Here is a 16970-nt window from a genome sequence, read left to right on the forward strand (position 1 = left end):
ATCTGTACTATTTCATTTCTTTTTCCTCCCTTCAGAATGCTTTTGATCCACCTGTATTCCAGTATAGGTTAATTACATCTACACTCAAAACTAGAATCTATTTTCCCCTCATATTTACCGAGCACTTATTATGGGCCAGTCCTAGTGCTAAATCCTCATTCTCTTTTAAAGCCTTATCACAACTCTGAAAGGTAGGCATTGTTATTATCCCCATATTAGAGATAGGGACAACTGAAACTTGAAGAGACTAAACAACCTGTTCAGAGTCTCAGAGCTGAAAGCAGAGGAGGCTGGACATGAACTCACCTCTGACTCCAGACCTTTTTCCTGACCTCTGACTAACACAGTGTGCTACTGAGTTGGCATTCAGAGCCCTCCAAACTTGGAACCAAGTTCTTTCCCAGTCTTTTCTTCTGATGTGCCTCACACATGTGACTTATAGGACAGTGTGACTTATAGGACACTAAGAAGAGCAAGATAATGATATTTGAAGAAAATCTGGGCTGTTACTTCCTACTGATGTCATTTGGGTTAATTCAACTGTGGTGAACCTCTTTCTTCATGGAAGGTGTAGGGACTAGATAACTAGGGGCAGGGAACTCATGGAGAAATTGGACGTGTGCTTTCAGTACATTTGGTGGTGCAAAAAATGAGAGACTGAGGGGAAAGAGATTTTTGTAATGTTATTGTTAAAGGAGGGGGATCTGAATCTATTTGTGGGTAAAAGGAAAGGAGGTGTCTGAAGAGCAAGGAGGGAAGAAATGAAGGGGGTTGTAGGGATGGGAATAGAGGATGGGACATAACTGACAGACAGTCCTCTGTGATTTATAATAATGGAGCCTTTTATAGGCACATGACCAAATTAAAGATCGAAAGATAATGAAGTCATAAAAAAACCTTAAGTCAATATTTTTGAAATTAATGGACTAATCTTCCCTTTAAGAAGTATTAAACATGTCTAAATAATGACTGTAACCAATTATTGAGGTTAATTATATCCAGGCTCTGTGCTAAAGGCTTTACATTTGATTAGAACCATACTCCTCTGTGAGGTCAGTACTTACATTGTTCCATTTTACAGATGAAGGGATTGCAATATGGAGAAATTGCAATCACTTGCTATAGGCTACGAGTCACTTGCTAAGGCTACATAGTTAGCAAGTGGTAGAGCCAGGATGTGAACAGAGGCAATTCGACTTGGAAGCCTGTGTTCTTAGTCACTGTGGTATACTGCTTCCCAATTTGATTTTCTCAACACTTGACTCCTAGCCCAAATAATGTTTTTGTGTATTTTATATCAGAGGAGGACTGTATGCAAGGAATGTGGTTACAGAGAGTTAATACATCAGACAGAAACTTCATTTGGAGGAAAGTCTTATTACTGAGTTACTCCAAGTCCCTGCCTGGCTAGAGGAGAGTAGCCTTCTGGACATAGCTGTCCTAGCAGACCTTGTACCTGCAGACCCTGGCACATAGTTGAGCAAAGAACAGGACTTCTAGGACTGTGCAGGTTAGTCAATAGGGTGCAAAAAAGAAAAAGCACATACTACTTCCCATTGCCTGAAAATAGCATCCGTCAATAGCTCTCTTCCAGGAGGTAGAAACCAACCTGTAGCAGCTGCTCTTGGTGGCGGTATTAAGTGTTGTGAAGACACCTGTGTGTGTCTAATTCCAGCCCAAACAAGCCTCCTTCTGGCTCATCAAGGCAGGAGAGAATTTACCTAAATGGAGATTACTATTTCCAGTAGAGTGATTTGTCTGTCATTTCCTGTAGAGATTTCTCCCCCTCACTTTTTTTGAGGTATGATTTACATACAATAAAATGTATGCATATTAAGTATTTTATGAATTTTGACAATTTTTATACCCATGCAACCACCAACCAAAACAAGAAAATTCCCTTATGTCTTTTTTCAGCTAGTCGCCACTACCATCCAGAGACAAGCACTGTCTGAGGTCTAGCCCCATCGATTAGTCTTGCCTGTTTTTGTATTGTATATAAATGAAGTCACACACAGGTATTCTGTTGTGTCTGGCTGCATTATAGTGTATTCTTACAGTGGAACACTACTCAACGATAAAAAGGAATGAGCAATGACACACACAGCAGCATAGATGAATCGACTAGAGTTGCGTGTTGAAGTTTCCAGGATTCATTTGCTTCATATTACCTGTGTAACTAAAATGACCCACAAAATTGGCTTCTTATATTTGCCTTTCATAGTGCACAATTGCCAACTTCTTTTTATCCCCCTCTAATCTCTGATAATGAAGTATCACGTCTTTAGAACATGGTCAATTTACACTCAACTCATGCGCTATCATAATAACGATTTTTTTAAATAGGAATTTTAAATCGTGTAGTAATTTTTTAAAAGGAAATATATTAGACATGTTGCATGGCATCGTTTTAGTATTTTCAAATGTCAGAAGGAGTACAGAGCAGGGAAGCAGACCCAGCTCCTTGTGGGTGGCTGTCCAGTGGGTCCTGGATGTTCATTTCATGACTACTACATGCAGCATGCTATGCACTTTTCATTGTCATGAGAGAGAATGTTAGGAAAACTATCCCCATAAGAAAACAGCTTTTCTTGGCAAGTGAAATATGACTTAAGGAGCCAGAACTGGAGACATACGGTACTATGAATGAGAGCTGTGTTACTTTATTGGATCTGAGTCCAGGCACTATTTATACTGCAGCATATTCAGCACCAGATTGTTAAATCTTAATACTGAAACAGTGCATCATTTTAATATTTTTGTTCTGTTTATTCCCTGTTTTCAAGCATCATGTCAAGCATTGCGCATTCATTTATTTCATCTTGGACAGGACATGCCCTGACCAGAAAGTTTATTTCCTATTATTGGAATTTCACCCCATAGCTATAGATCATCATTTGGTGAAGCTTTTTAAAAGTTCTTGGGCATTGAGGTGTCCTCTTTCTGATGATAAAAAATATTTTTCAAAAGAACAGTGTAGTTGGACTCAGCTGTGTTGTCAAAAATAAAAAACAAAAATGCTTCTTTTTCTTCCATCACTAAAACATGCTGTTTTTTTATGTGTGACAATTTTTGACATCCTGAGGACCATTGGATTTTTCATAGCATGCAAATAAAATTTTTGTTATTCTGTGTGTTTTGTGAAATGCATTTCTCTTTTTCTTCATCAATGTTGTGTATGCCCAGATAAGATGGGTCCATCTTATGAATAAGTTAGCATTTTCACCACATGTCGCTGAAGCTCTCCTGTGAATCTTCCTGTGACAAGGATATTCCTAAAATCACTTCTTTATATAGCCCAAGTTCGACCAGGATTTTTATTTTCTCTCCATTGTCGTGTGTTTACCATATGCTGGAGGAAACCCCCAGAGAAAGGGTACCGTTGTCATTCAACACAAAAGGAAGTTGAAGGTTTCTCTGTTATTTTTGATCTGTGGTCAATCATCATACTATTGGAGAACAGCCCCTCTGCCTGGTGAAATGTGAATCTGGAAGTGAACTCTGAACTGCTTCACCAGCTCCAAACACTCTTCACACCGGGATCACATCACAGTAGGATGTGACTGCGTATGTGTTGAGCCCACACACAGGAATTTTTCTGTACAATTTAAAATCAAATCTTATATTAAGGTTTTTTTTTTTTTGGCTATGGAATCAGCAGTCCGGTATATTTAGCATCAGTCTTAAGTTAGAGTGTGAAACAAGACTTTGGGGGAAGGAAGTAGCCTTATGGTTTTTCTAAGTAATTTAAGAATGAGGAAAACATAAAAGATCTGATTGTCTGTAATTAAACCTCATCCCTTCATTCTCATCTTCCTGTATGGTTAACTCACTCAATTGTCAGCCAGAAAGAAATAGGTTATTGCACTGGGTTGTAAAATATCCCTGAGTGGGCCTTGACTGTTGACTATTGAATGACCTTCTTAACATTGAACAAACAATGGGAAGGTTTAATAAATAGCAGATAGGTGTTTATTATGTTTTTCTTCCCTGTGCAGGAATAATCAAGCTGGGAAGGTGGAACCCTCTCCCCCTCAGTTATGTGACAGATGCACCCGATGCGACAGTGGCCGACATGCTGCAAGATGTCTATCATGTTGTGACGTTGAAAATCCAATTACAAAGGTGGGTGTCTCTGAACATCTGCCCTTCCTTACTCTCGGAGCGGCTCCGTTGATCGTAGAGTCACTATAGAGATCAGTATATCCTGTCTGTTAATTTCTAGACATTTGAAGAAATGAGAAAACGGAGGGGGATGGGGAAGGAGAGTCCCCTCATCAGGCATCTTTATAGTCCACATTCCGACTGTTTTATGTTTTGTTTTTAGAAGCAGTGAAGTGGTAACCTAGGGAAAGCTTGATAAATCATTAAAAATCTACAGCCCATAAAGGGGAACTTTCCACAGCTCCTACTTTAATGGGTCCTCTGGTTAAATGCTTAGCACATAGTATTTGAAGAATAAATACCTCTGCTGTTTCAGGTTTGTGTTGGTGAGGGGTGAGTTTTGTGCCCATGTAGCAGGCTTATCAGAAAGGCTCTGGCACTGGACATCTTCTTCCATGTCTGGCGGCCTGCAGAGGTTTTGGGCATTAATTCCCCTCTCTTCTCTTCTCCGTAGTTCTCTTCTCTTTAGTTCTCTTTTCCTTAGTTCTCTTCTCCTTACTTCTCTTCTCTTCTTTCTCAGATATGGCATCCAGAACATATTATGCCTTTTTAAAAAAAGAATCTAGAGGTTCTCTGTAGTGTCTTGTATTTTAAAATGCCTGCAAGTCATATGATTCAAGGAATATTGTCCTTTGGTGTAAAGGTTTTGAATTTGCCCCTTTTGGAAAATTAATACTTTAATAGGAACCTAACATTTCCATCTTTGTCTAGGAATGCTTTGTTGTCTTCTCTTAAAAGTCATTTTTTTGGTTAAGAAAGTAACATCTGAATTTTTCTATGAGGGCAATGAGTGGGGCTTTAAACTTCAAATGTGATGGAACATTTCTTTATGTTTAACCTTAGGAATGTCCTATAATTAAATTTGTATTGTGGAAGTTTATAATCGCACTGCCATGCCATTTCCATCAGCAGGTTAGGAAAATCTTATTTTTTAAAATGAGCATTTCTTTGTGTATGAAGTAACTCGTTTTCTCAGGCTAGTGCGATAACCAATTTAAAGTGACTGTCGGGCTCTATTAGGGTCTGAGAGAAGCAGTTTTGCTCCCCTTCCCTTGTTAGTCTCATTCTTTAGCAGTTCTCCTGATACCAACATAGGACCTAGGAGTGATTACTGCACCCATAGCCTTCTGCAGTTGAAGACCATTATTATGGTTCGCATTTTAATCATTCTTCTTGTTCTGTCTTCCAGTTGTTCGAAGTTGGAAGACTTGCCTGCCGAGCAGTGGAACCACGCCACAGTCCGTAATGCCTTAAAGGAACTGCTCAAAGAGATGAACCAGAGCACATTAGCCAAAGAATGCCCTCTCTCCCAGGTCAGTATCTCCAGAAGACGTTCTGGGGAACATAGAAGGCCACTGGTGGACCAGCTAGTAGGAGAGGCACACCCACTTAGACAGCTGTATTTTATTTATAGAGTAACATCACATTTTAGGTAGAAAAAATAGGGGGATTATGGTGTTTTTTGTAGTAGCATGGAATTTATCATTTATTGAAAGCTTTGATGAAGCGAGAGTATATGAAAACATTTTACATCCATAGTCTGTAACTTTTCACATATATTATAGGAGGTAGATATCGGTGCTTCCATTTTATAGATCAAGAAATCCAGGGAGAAGTACTTTACCAGCCTAAGCTTACTCTGCTGGATAAGTAACAGGCTGAGACCTTAATCCAGATCACTCAACTAAAGCTCAGGCTCTAAATCATTGCATTACTTGGTCAATGGAATGAGTTGGCCAGGTAAAACCATCTTTATTTATTCATATTGATTTATTGAGCCTTTTCCCTGTCCAGCAGAGAGAGAGAGAGAGAGATGATCTTTGTATCATTCACATTCGTAGAGATTTTGTAGTAAATTCATCAGGTGAAAATGCATTGGGAGAAAAGGTGATACTCCATGTTTCATGAACTGATTATAAACTAAAGTAAGCCACAAAAATAAGAGATTTAGAGGATCAAAGGAAGAAATGGCAGAAGAAAAGGCTGCCTTTTCCATTTGTGTTCATGGGCAAAGGCCTCACTTCTTTGAATGACAAAATAATATTTTGATGGCTATGGGCGGTGGCTTATAAGACTGCCATGAAATGAACTGAGGTTGACATTATTTAAAGCCATGAATGGAAATCCATTTCCTGGTATGAGTTGCTATACTTAATTTAAGACAATGGGCCAAGGACATGTCCATAAAGTTTAAGAGAAGGTGACAAGAACCATAGAAACTTGATGTGCCCTGAGCTATGTTTTAGGATGATAGAATTTGGGGAGAAGTAGAAAGCCTAGTAGTTAAGAGCATGCCTTCCAGAATCAAATAGATTTGGATTCATGTTCTGGCTTACAAGCTTTTATGACCTCACCTTTATGAGCCTGTTTTTTTGTAAGTAAAACCAGGAGAGTAATAGTTCTAATGAAGAATAACAGAAAAATCACATAAGTTTTTGGCCTGGTACCTGGCATGCAATGATGCTCCATAAACGGTATCAGCTGTTATTATTGAGACATGGTGGTGTTGGCATGAACATTTTTTTAATGTGTGTCTCAGAGAGTGTTTTGGAATTTAGATCCTCTGAGACAAAGTATGCTATTAATATTTTTGCTCCCCCCAAAATGAAGAAGACATGCACCTGAGTAGCAGAAAGCTAGTATTTCTCAACTCTCTGTTATATGCCTGCTCTTGTGCTTATCCCTTTCACACAGGCCATTTCAGTACCTACCTATAGGTGTGTATGTAGGTGCTGAGGCTTGTTGCTAGAATTTTGATTTATTTCAATGTGCTTCTTATGAAGCTGTAAAAATAAATATTTTGAATCATTCTGATTGTATACAGGGATTGGATAAAGAACAATTTAGGAAAGAACTTTCAATCATTTATCCTGAATTTCATAATTAGTCACAATAAATTTTCTCTTGGATTCACATGGAAGTCAAAATGGGCTTGCCCTGAAGTGTATAAGCTCCTAACTTAATATCGCCAAATCATAATTTTATCCAGGGCTTTTAATAAAGCCCATGGGAATCTGGTACAAACTGATCTGCCTTGATTATCAAGTTTGATTATAACTATAAAATGTGACTAGAGAGACAGCATGAGTGGAAAGAACCCACATCAGGAGCTGAGAGCCTTGAGCTCTAGCCTCAGTTCTCTTATATCACGTGTGATATTGGGCCAGCCCCTCTATTCTCAGAGCCTTATTGAACTCACCTGTAAACTGGGCGTGATGGTTTCTAGAGATCTCACATAATTTGCAGGGTTATCTTGAGATTCAGATGAGATCATGCTCGTCTCAACCAGAAAAAAACCTCCCGCCCCCCACCATCCATTTTCTTTTCTCATTGCTTGCCCACCTACTTGCCCAACCTAAAAAATTTCTCCTCATCACTTTTATGTTTAATCCTATGGATTCCACGGCCTCCACATCTAAAATCTTCCTGTTTATGCCATTGCCTTGTTTAGACTTTCATCACCTCTCATCTGAAATATTTTAAGTTGTTTTGCGTCATAACTTTTTTCCTGCCACCTGCTTCTTCGGCACTAATATCATGCCATTTCTTTGTCTGTAATCCTTGCGTGACTCCTGCTCCCAGGCTGTGGGAAGTACAGACTCCACAGCATAGCCTATAAGAACAATCAAGGCGACACTGTCCAGCCTAATTTTCCACCGGGGCACCCACTCCATGCTCCAAACACATGCAATTAATTGTTTAGAGCACTTGCCATTGTTCAGGCTTCACCAAAATATTTCTAAGATGGAAGAAACCTGACTGGTACTCTTGTACCCTTAGTATTACAAGTTTAACAAAGTAGCTTCTTGTATTATTTTAAAAATTCGTGCAAAGTTTATATTCTACTCTACATTACATGTGGTTTTGCACTGCTCTCTTCTATTTGATGAAACCACCTTTCAAATTCCAGCTGGAAAGTCACTGCTGGTGAAGTACCCTGACCTCTCGGTTGAAGTAGTTGCTTGTTTGGCTCTTAGTAGCCTTTTGTACACACCTCTGTCACAGCACTTATCACAGCCTATTGTCAGTGTTATCTGCCAGTTCCCATCACTCGGTGGATTGCCCACAATAGCAGAAGCCAGCTCTTGTTTATCTTTATGTTCTCAGCATGCAGCACAATGTGTATCTTTCATGTAATTGTTGCTCTGATGCAGGAGTTCTAAGCTTTGGCCCTATTAGCCTTCTGGGCTGCATACTACTTTGCAGTGGTGAGATGTCCTGTGTGTTGTAGGATGTCTAGCAGCATCCCTAGCTTCTTCCCACTAGATGCCAGTAGCATGCCACCATCTCCCCTCCCCCCCGTTGGAACAACCAAAATGTCTCCAGACATTGCCAAATGTACTACGAGAAGAGCAAAATCACTCTTGGTTGAAAACGATCGCTCTAATGTATTTAATGAATTAAATATAAAAATGTTTTAGAAAGTGCTGGAAAATGTAAAGTTTTATTATTTTTACAGTGTTCCTGGCAGCTCTAAAATGTTTTGAACTAGAAACAGTGAATATAATAATTCGATAGTTGATGCCCAGCATACTTTTAGTCAAAGAGGGGGTCAGTTCTATTGTTTAGATAAAGGGAGATTTGATTTAGGCCTCTGGTATGCTTTGTGATTATGTAACATCTCACTGGGGTAGTCTTCCCCACCAGCATGGGCATGTGATGTGGATGCCAGCATTAATCCTACAGTTATTATCCTTAAATGTTCCAGATTATGCACTTAAATTACATAGCTAGATTGCCTCTCAGTGTGGAGATTTCAGATTGTGTTGTTGGTGGTTACAACAGAACAAGTGCATACCTTTTTTGAAGTTCAACCCACATATTGTGAAAAAGTACATTTCTTGTTCTAAGAAGGTGAAACAGCAATTCGACAGTGTTCTCCAACAGCATTATTGGTGTCCCCATGAGGAGTCAGGCACTTTACAATGGGCTGGGGATACAGTGATAGAAATGAGACAGCGACAAAGCTTTCAGTCTAGGAAGAAGAAAGTGAAGCACCCAATACTACTTGCTTCAAAAGAGAAAGATAAGTTGTTAGGCTATTAGACGCAGCTCATAAGTAAAAGATGTCTCTTTTTTGAAATAATTCATCTTTATTATCCCTGAGCCAAACCATATTAGATATTTCTCACTCAAATTTGGCGGTTATGTAAAGGAATGACTCATTGGCTAGCATATACTTTCTTGACCATCCTAGTGGTCTACAATTCAAAAAAAGAAGAAAAGAGTGGAAAAGTCCATAAAAGGGCAGAAATTGTAGCCTGAGGCATATATATTTAAAGAAAGGGAAGTCATGATTTAGCTATTCTGTCTGGCCAGATACTTGGAAAGTGTAGGTTGTGTTTGTGTGTCTGTGTATTTATTTTTGATTTCACCTTTTAAAATGTGTTTAAATGCTGACGGCCTCTTCCTTTTCCTCTGATGTCCCCCTGAGTCACTACTTCCAGCCTCTTCCTTCAGCCACATAGTCAGCCCCAAGTAGCCTAATTTATCATACCTTAGGCACAAGTCTCACTTATTAAATGGTCTCCCCTCACTGTTCCAATTTGAAAACATGAGCACATCTTTTTGTGGCTTATTTATTCTTACTTGAGGATGAGTTAAAAGGCAAAACCTCAGATCCTTGGGGTTTTGATCCGTTAAAATAAGTAGAGCTAACAGTACTTGCCTTGTTGACTTCATAGGTTATTATGATCAAATGGAATGACTAAAGAGACAAGTCTTGTTAACTGAAAATTGCACCGAAGGAACAAATACTTTGCAAATGCATGCACCTTCCGCTGTCCCTCTGCCTCCCCTAACACGTTCTCTCTGATTCTAGATATGTTTTAAAAAATATTTTTTTGGTGAAATATATATAACATGAAGTTTATCTTTCAAACTATTTTAAGTTTACCATTGTCATTAATTACATTCATAATGTTGTGCAACCTATCACTCCTGTCTGTTTCCAAAACTTTTCATCATCCCAAACAGAAAGTCTGTAACCATTAAGAAATAATTCTCCATTCCCTTCTACTTCCCAGTCCCTTGTAACCTCTATTCTATTTTTTGTCTCTATGAATTTACATATTCTAGATACCTCATCAAAGTAGAACCATAGAATATTTGTCCTTTTGTGTTGGCTTATTTCACTCAGTATGTGGATATGTTTTTAAAGCTCTGTTCCATGCCCTTACTTGAGGTTTTACTGCCAAAAGTTTGAAGAACAAAATGACTGACTGAACTTATTGAACTGAAAATGTTACTAGATATCCAGTACGATGGCGATATAGCACTTATAGTCTTTTTTAGAAATAGACTGTAAGATAATTATTTCTGTCATCCTAAGCAAGCTTTGTTCATTTGGGGATCATTCAAGGACTAACTTAAATGTACAATATGCCAAAATATCTGGACAGTGAAATCAAGCTGCCAACTGGGTCAGTAGGAAAATAAATTGATAAAATGCTCATCTGCAGGCAACTGGCTAATCAACTGCTGGACTAATATTGTGTTAACCAGTTGCCAACTGTTCATTTCATTTAATCTTAAATTTGTGAATGTAGTGAGGATGCTTCCTGTCTCATACAAACCAGTTGCCAACTGTCCTTTTAAGCTATTTCCATAGAAGGTTGTGTTAGTTTGAGGCTCAACCTCATGCATTCATGTAGAAGAAGGCTCACAAGTGACAGCTTGGAAAGAATCCCTAACTGGGTAGTTGTGATGACCACATGATAACTAGGTAAGAGAGTTGATATTCATTGACCCCACATCTTGTGTTAGCACTTTTCCAAAAATAATCTCTCTGAAACCTACATCCCTCTGAGATAGGTATCAATGTCCCAGCTTCAAAGATAAGGATGCCACCATTGGATAAGCAAACCATACAGCAGCTACTTAGGAGGAAAGCTCTTAAATGTAGTCTTTTCATATTTTAAAGTCCAGAAGAAGTGTTTCTTTCAACTAGAATGGTAAAAGTTTTCAGATCTGATAGTGTAGCTCAGACATAAGGATAGAAAGAGATAGTAGAAGGCAGCGAAATTATATTAAACTAATTTTTTAGGACAAAGTAATTCTTCCAAATCTGTTTTTTCCCTTCACTATAGTTAATTGAAGTATTATTATAATCTCATGTTTAGTATGTTATTTAGCATATCACAAGTAGATTGAAAAGACTGGCAATGAGCAAAGAATGCGTATATTATTCATTGCCTGCATCATGCTTGATCTTCCATGTTAACGTGCAAAGGGAGGTCACGAGATGCCAGCTTCTCCCCCAGCTTTGACACTTCTCTTGCTCAGGTAGATCATTCTCACTGATAGTCATGTAACTGTTCACTCTGGCTTTAAAACTTTTTTTTTTTTTTTAATACTGAGCATATTATGTATGTGCAGCTTTGCTACTCTTAGTATAATGTTACTGTTTAATCAAATAAATCTCACTAAACCAAGGGGAATGTGGCGAAGGATATCCAATTATTTTATCTTTTGGGGGGAGAAAAAGGAGATTCTGAGATCTCTGTCTTTTCTAAGTGTATTGTAAAAATCATCTTGACCTGGGTTTATTGTTTTGCTTTTTCTAGTAAGTTTTAAATTAACTTTAGATTCTGTAGTTTTCTCTGATTCTGTACTCCTTAATTAACTCATATGAGAGGCCTGAGGTCACACTGTTGTTTATTTTTTGTCAGTTTGTTTCTTACTTTGTCTAAAGAATTGATTGCAGTATCTCCTATTGTATATGTTGTAGTATATTTTATTAAAAAAAAACTTTTCAAATATAAATGGCAAATACTGTGACAGAGTGACTGCAAATCATGAAACTTAGATTTTTATTCCCCCATCTACAATCTTCACACTTAAAATTTTATAATTAATTACAAAGGAGTCTGAAATGTCCAAAATGTTTCTGTAGTTGGGAAGACACGTCGGACCTTCCTATTTACTTTAATACATGATATTTTTTCATAAAATAGCTTTGTTTACATTCCTGTCCGTGGGGTGTTTGTGGCTGTGGCTGAGCATCTGAAAGGGGCTGCCTCGACTGCCCATTGTATGTGCGCTCTCACCTTTGTTTCTCATGGCCTATCACCGTGCAAAGTGGAGTGTGCTTAGTAAATGCAAAGTCACTTTTATATTACCCTTAGTAAAGCAAAGTCCCTTCGTTTAAGCATTAAAAATAACCATACACATATCTCCTGGGTTATTTGTATTAACACTGCTTTACATTAACATAGATATTCAGGAATCGTTGCATTCTGGATTAAAAAAGTGGACTCAGATCTTGTTTATTTATCAAAAAGATGTGGGAATCCTAAAAGTCCATTTGTGTAGTTGGTTTTCCAATCTAGAAAGATTGGAAAACATAAAAGAGCAACATAAACTACAAAATTATATACATATTTTAAAAAACAATAAATAGAAATTAGATCTTTTTGGCAAGATAGTAGATGGAAGAGATTTTAATCATTACTCATGCCATTTTTCAACAACTGTATCTCATCAGGTCTAAGATGCTCTTGATTGTAAGGCGCATCTCAATTTCAGTGACATTAAAGTATTTTTTAAAATGTGACTGTAGAACAGATGGAATGTGGCAAATATAGATTCTCTGTGCCCCAGGACCTTGGAAAACATTATTTCTTGGACAGTAAAGGTCAGCCTGAGCTGAGTCTGTGTTAGCCCCTTTCAATTTTGTTTATAATGAATTAAGTTTTGATTTTTTTAAAAATAAATTGACATTAACATTAAGATGACCTTGTAGTACATGTTAAGAATATTTGAGTGAGGCCTAGTGATACTGACTTAGACTATGAAAATATAACAGTCTAAATTTATGGTTAGAGAAGGTTCATGTTTGAAATTGAAATAATAAAATGTAACTTGACCTTTCATCTGAAATATCCCCCAAATGTACCTCTTCTGTTTTCAAAGCTCTCTCAGGTTGAATTACAAAAATTTGTATCAGTTAAACCATTTTGAGTGTCAAGTACTGCAAAGACATGCAGAGAATTCATATGTATAAAAGGCTCCATAAAGAGATCTTTCTGGTGGCTAAAGAGACTTATTATCTAGGAAACTATGTTTATTTGCTACCCAATTCCTTTGCTCAGTTCATAGCTTAGACCTATTTATTTTTTTGTTCTGTGATCAGTCAGGATAGAAACTCATTTATTATAATCTGGTGAGAAGAACAAATCTGATTAAATCTCTGGGTAGCCAGCTCCTTTTTAAGTGAGTGTGAATGCGACTCTACTATAGGACCTGGTGATGGAGATAGTAGAAGCCCAGGTACTCATTTCCCTGCTATATAGATTGGCCTTTGCAGTCAGTGAAGATGGATCTGAAGCAAAGACAAATCTGGAGACCAGAGAGTGAGGGAAATGTGGATTATCTAGAGCCAGGGTAATATGGGTTTGTGGCCTGGTCTTATGGGCCAGGAAGGGTTGAAAGAAAGCTCCAGGCAGTGCTTGAGATACATTCCATTTTGGTCTGCTTTCTAAAATACTTTGCAATAGAAGATTTAGCTTTGAATCCTACCGGAGCTATAAATCCTATTCCTTTTCAGAGGATAGCGTTCATACAAACGACATAGATGACAAGTATATTTGCAATTATTCACATACACCAGTGTGGCTGATGCATCTATTATTACTAGGCTGCTTTCATGTTAAATTTTTCATTATTATGACATTTCAGTTTGGCATTTTAAAATTTCATCTCTGTCCCTTTTCATCTGTTAAATTTCAGTGACTCAGATATCCCACATCATAACTGTGTTAGACATGAGGGAGGGGGAAAAAAAAAACGAAACAGACATAGTCACTGCCCTCAAGGGTCTCACAGACTAGGATAGAGAGAAAAACTCAGCCCAGAGAGGGAACTGGCCTAGCTAGCCAGGAGACTTCCTTATTTCTTTGTTAATAATATACAAAGTAGAACCCTGCCTCAGGAAAATTAGGATTCCACTGATCCTCAGGCAGCAGGCGAGTCTCTATAAGTTCTGTGATACACTCAGGTGATACTGGCTCTTTGCGCTCCCTGGGGCTGTGTTCAGATCCTCAGATTAAAAGAGTTCTTATTATCTCCCCTTAGAGAACAGAATTTAGAGATCAGTAACTGGGGGAGGATAGCCATCTGCTATGTAGGAAGGACCAAAGAGGTTTCTGTGAATCCAATTAGGACCCCTAACCCACCAGTACCGCACACTGATTAAAAAAGAGGAAGACTATGGGCTTTACAGAGGGAACTGTTTCAAGTGGAAGTCTATGCAGGACTGTTTGCTGGCATTTGAACCTCCTGGTAAATAACTTGCTATTACCTTAATTTATTATTTTCATCTCAGATATTTTATAGAAATGCTATTAAAAGTTCTAAGATTTTGCTCAACTGCTCCATTTCTGGGGTATTTTTTTTTTTTTTTTTCTTTCTTTCTTTCTTTCTTTCTTTCTTTCTTTCTTTCTTTCTTTCTTTTAAGAAAGATGAGATTTTAAGGCAGAATATAAAACCTTATGTAGGTCATTTGGATCTCTTGAATTGTTTATGTCCATTTGTTTTTAGGCAGAATTTGCAAAAATACAGCCTCTAAAACATACACATGTACTGTCATAGTCATTCAGGTATAAGTTAACATCTGTCGCAAACATTGGTCCAAACATGCCATATTGACTGAAAACATATCTCTGTAGAAAATTTAATTCAAAGTATGTGATTATAATTTTAATTTTTCAGTGGTAAATCGGGTTATGCTCCCCTTCTCTTTCATTTTTCACTAAAATTGCAAACAAATTAGCTAAGGGGTTGAGCTGAGGAGGGAGAAGAGAATGAAGAGCAAGAAGAAATCAAATACTTAAGCACTGAGAAAGTTTTAGCTTTGATTCATTTTTGATTGAAACAACAGTACAAGTGTTATGTTTAGTTTCCCCTGCTCTAAAATAGCACTGTTAATTTTTTCATTTGGTGAATTTTCACACAAGTGCTAATCACACGTTTCTATAAATTATATTAATTTAACTTATTTCCCTAAATGTTGTTCTGCAGTGTGTAGCACGGATGTTCTCTGATTCTTGGCTCTCTAAGCTTGGTGCAGTTGGTAGCAGAACAGAAACATCTGAAAGGCATTATTTGGATGACGGATGCTGGATCATCTGATCTCACCTTTTGCTCTGGTTCCTAAATCACAACTATTCTTTTCCTCTGCATCTAATCTGTATGTCATGTCCTCTCTATCTTTGACATTGTTCTCAGGTTGGTTTTTTGGAGAAAGCACTGTCATCATACAAGTATAAATTAAAAGGATAGTTAATTTAGGTAACTATGTTTGCAGGAGGTGAGTCCTTTAAAAGACAAAGGAGAATTGGTGTGATCTATAATGTGCCCTTTCTTGTTCCTGAAAAAGGAGTACTCATATTTATGAAAAATAACTTTCTTTTCTTTATAGAGTATGATTTCATCCATTGTAAATAGCACATATTATGCCAACGTGTCAGCAACCAAGTGCCAGGAGTTTGGGAGATGGTATAAGAAGTACAAGAAGATTAAAGGTAAACTTTTTATTTTTAAAGCCTATTTTCAGTTTGTTAGGCCAACGAGTTGTTGGTTCTTTGGAGTTTATGCCAGTGTTAGATACAATTTTTATATAAAATTTTATAACATTTTTAAATAAAGCGAAGATTCTTATATTTTTATTAAGAGATAAAAATTGGTTCCCTTAAAACTAAGATGGTATTAGAACTAAAAGTAAAATTCTTAGCATAATATAAGAAGTTTATAGTTTTCACAAGAGATAATTGTGAAGGCCAAGATCTTTACAAATATATCAAAATAGTTAATTTTAGATAGTTACGTCTATTTAAAAAGCTGAATTGATAAATCATTTTCGCTAACATATTTAATGGAAATTTAAAGGCAGTCATTCTAGGTTAAATCAACACTTACAGTTTAAGTACCAGTAAACCAATTGGAAAGACTGTTGTATCAGGAAATCTTTGGTGAGATATGGAGTTTTGATGTTGTGTTTATTTGGAAATAATTGTAGAGCAGTAGTTTAAAGGAAGGGATTCTGCAGTAAGGCAGATTGTTTTCAAATCTTTGTCTTCCATTTGCTAGCTGTGTGAGCTTGAACAAATGATTTAACTTCACCAAGACTCAATCTCCATATCTGAAACTTGAGATAATAAAAGTATCTACGTCAATGGCTAGTTGTGAGGATCAAATAAGTTAATACTGGCACAAAACAATCTCGTAACAAATATAATATCTATCATACTATAACAATAATTAATAGTAATAGTTGTATTAGTATTAATGTATTATATATGGAATTATGTTTGGTCCTGAATATACAGTTCTCTTATACAATAAATGTCATGCTATTTAGACTATCCAGCCCTTTAAATATATCAGTGATATTTTGCCTTTGCAAATATGTCAATGTTGGAAAAATTCTGTTGTTCTCATTCCAATTCATATGCTATTCAATTCAAATGCTACCAGCCTCTGAAGGGATTTGGGGAATTTTTGGTAACATAATAGGTTCACATTTGAGGGCCTTCCAGTCCATATTTTGCGTGATTATGACATCATCCATCACGCTTTATTATAGGCTCTCATAGCCTTGCTGACAACTGACTGTTCCCACTTGAGGGCCAAATGACATTTATGGTGGGTAGGTAAAAGTAGAAGATGAATTTATTTGTTTTACTACCTGCAAGCTTCCTCTGGGGAGACAGTGTCGACGAAGTAATGCTTTTTGGTTGTTAAGTATTTGGGAGCTTGTTTACAAGGTTACCGTTTGAGGAAATGAGTTTTACATGCATTGGTGGCAG

At 37.3% G+C, this 16970-nt stretch overlaps 1 protein-coding gene across 3 annotated transcripts in view; it reads left to right on the forward strand.

Annotated features, from left to right (window-relative positions):
• The window catches only part of SATB2 (SATB homeobox 2), a 177489-nt gene that overhangs the window by 68626 nt on the left and 91893 nt on the right, over nt 1–16970 (forward strand). For all 3 annotated transcript variants that reach the window (XM_016131054.2, XM_016131052.2, XM_016131051.2), the window contains exons 4-6: nt 3999–4125; nt 5354–5477; nt 15584–15686. In XM_016131054.2, coding sequence (XP_015986540.1) covers nt 3999–4125; nt 5354–5477; nt 15584–15686 — 354 coding nt within the window. The remainder of the gene's footprint in view (nt 1–3998; nt 4126–5353; nt 5478–15583; nt 15687–16970) is intronic.

The sequence above is a fragment of the Rousettus aegyptiacus genome, unplaced genomic scaffold, assembly GCF_014176215.1.
Source record: "Rousettus aegyptiacus isolate mRouAeg1 unplaced genomic scaffold, mRouAeg1.p scaffold_m13_p_2, whole genome shotgun sequence".
NCBI classification, from domain to species: domain Eukaryota; kingdom Metazoa; phylum Chordata; class Mammalia; order Chiroptera; family Pteropodidae; genus Rousettus; species Rousettus aegyptiacus.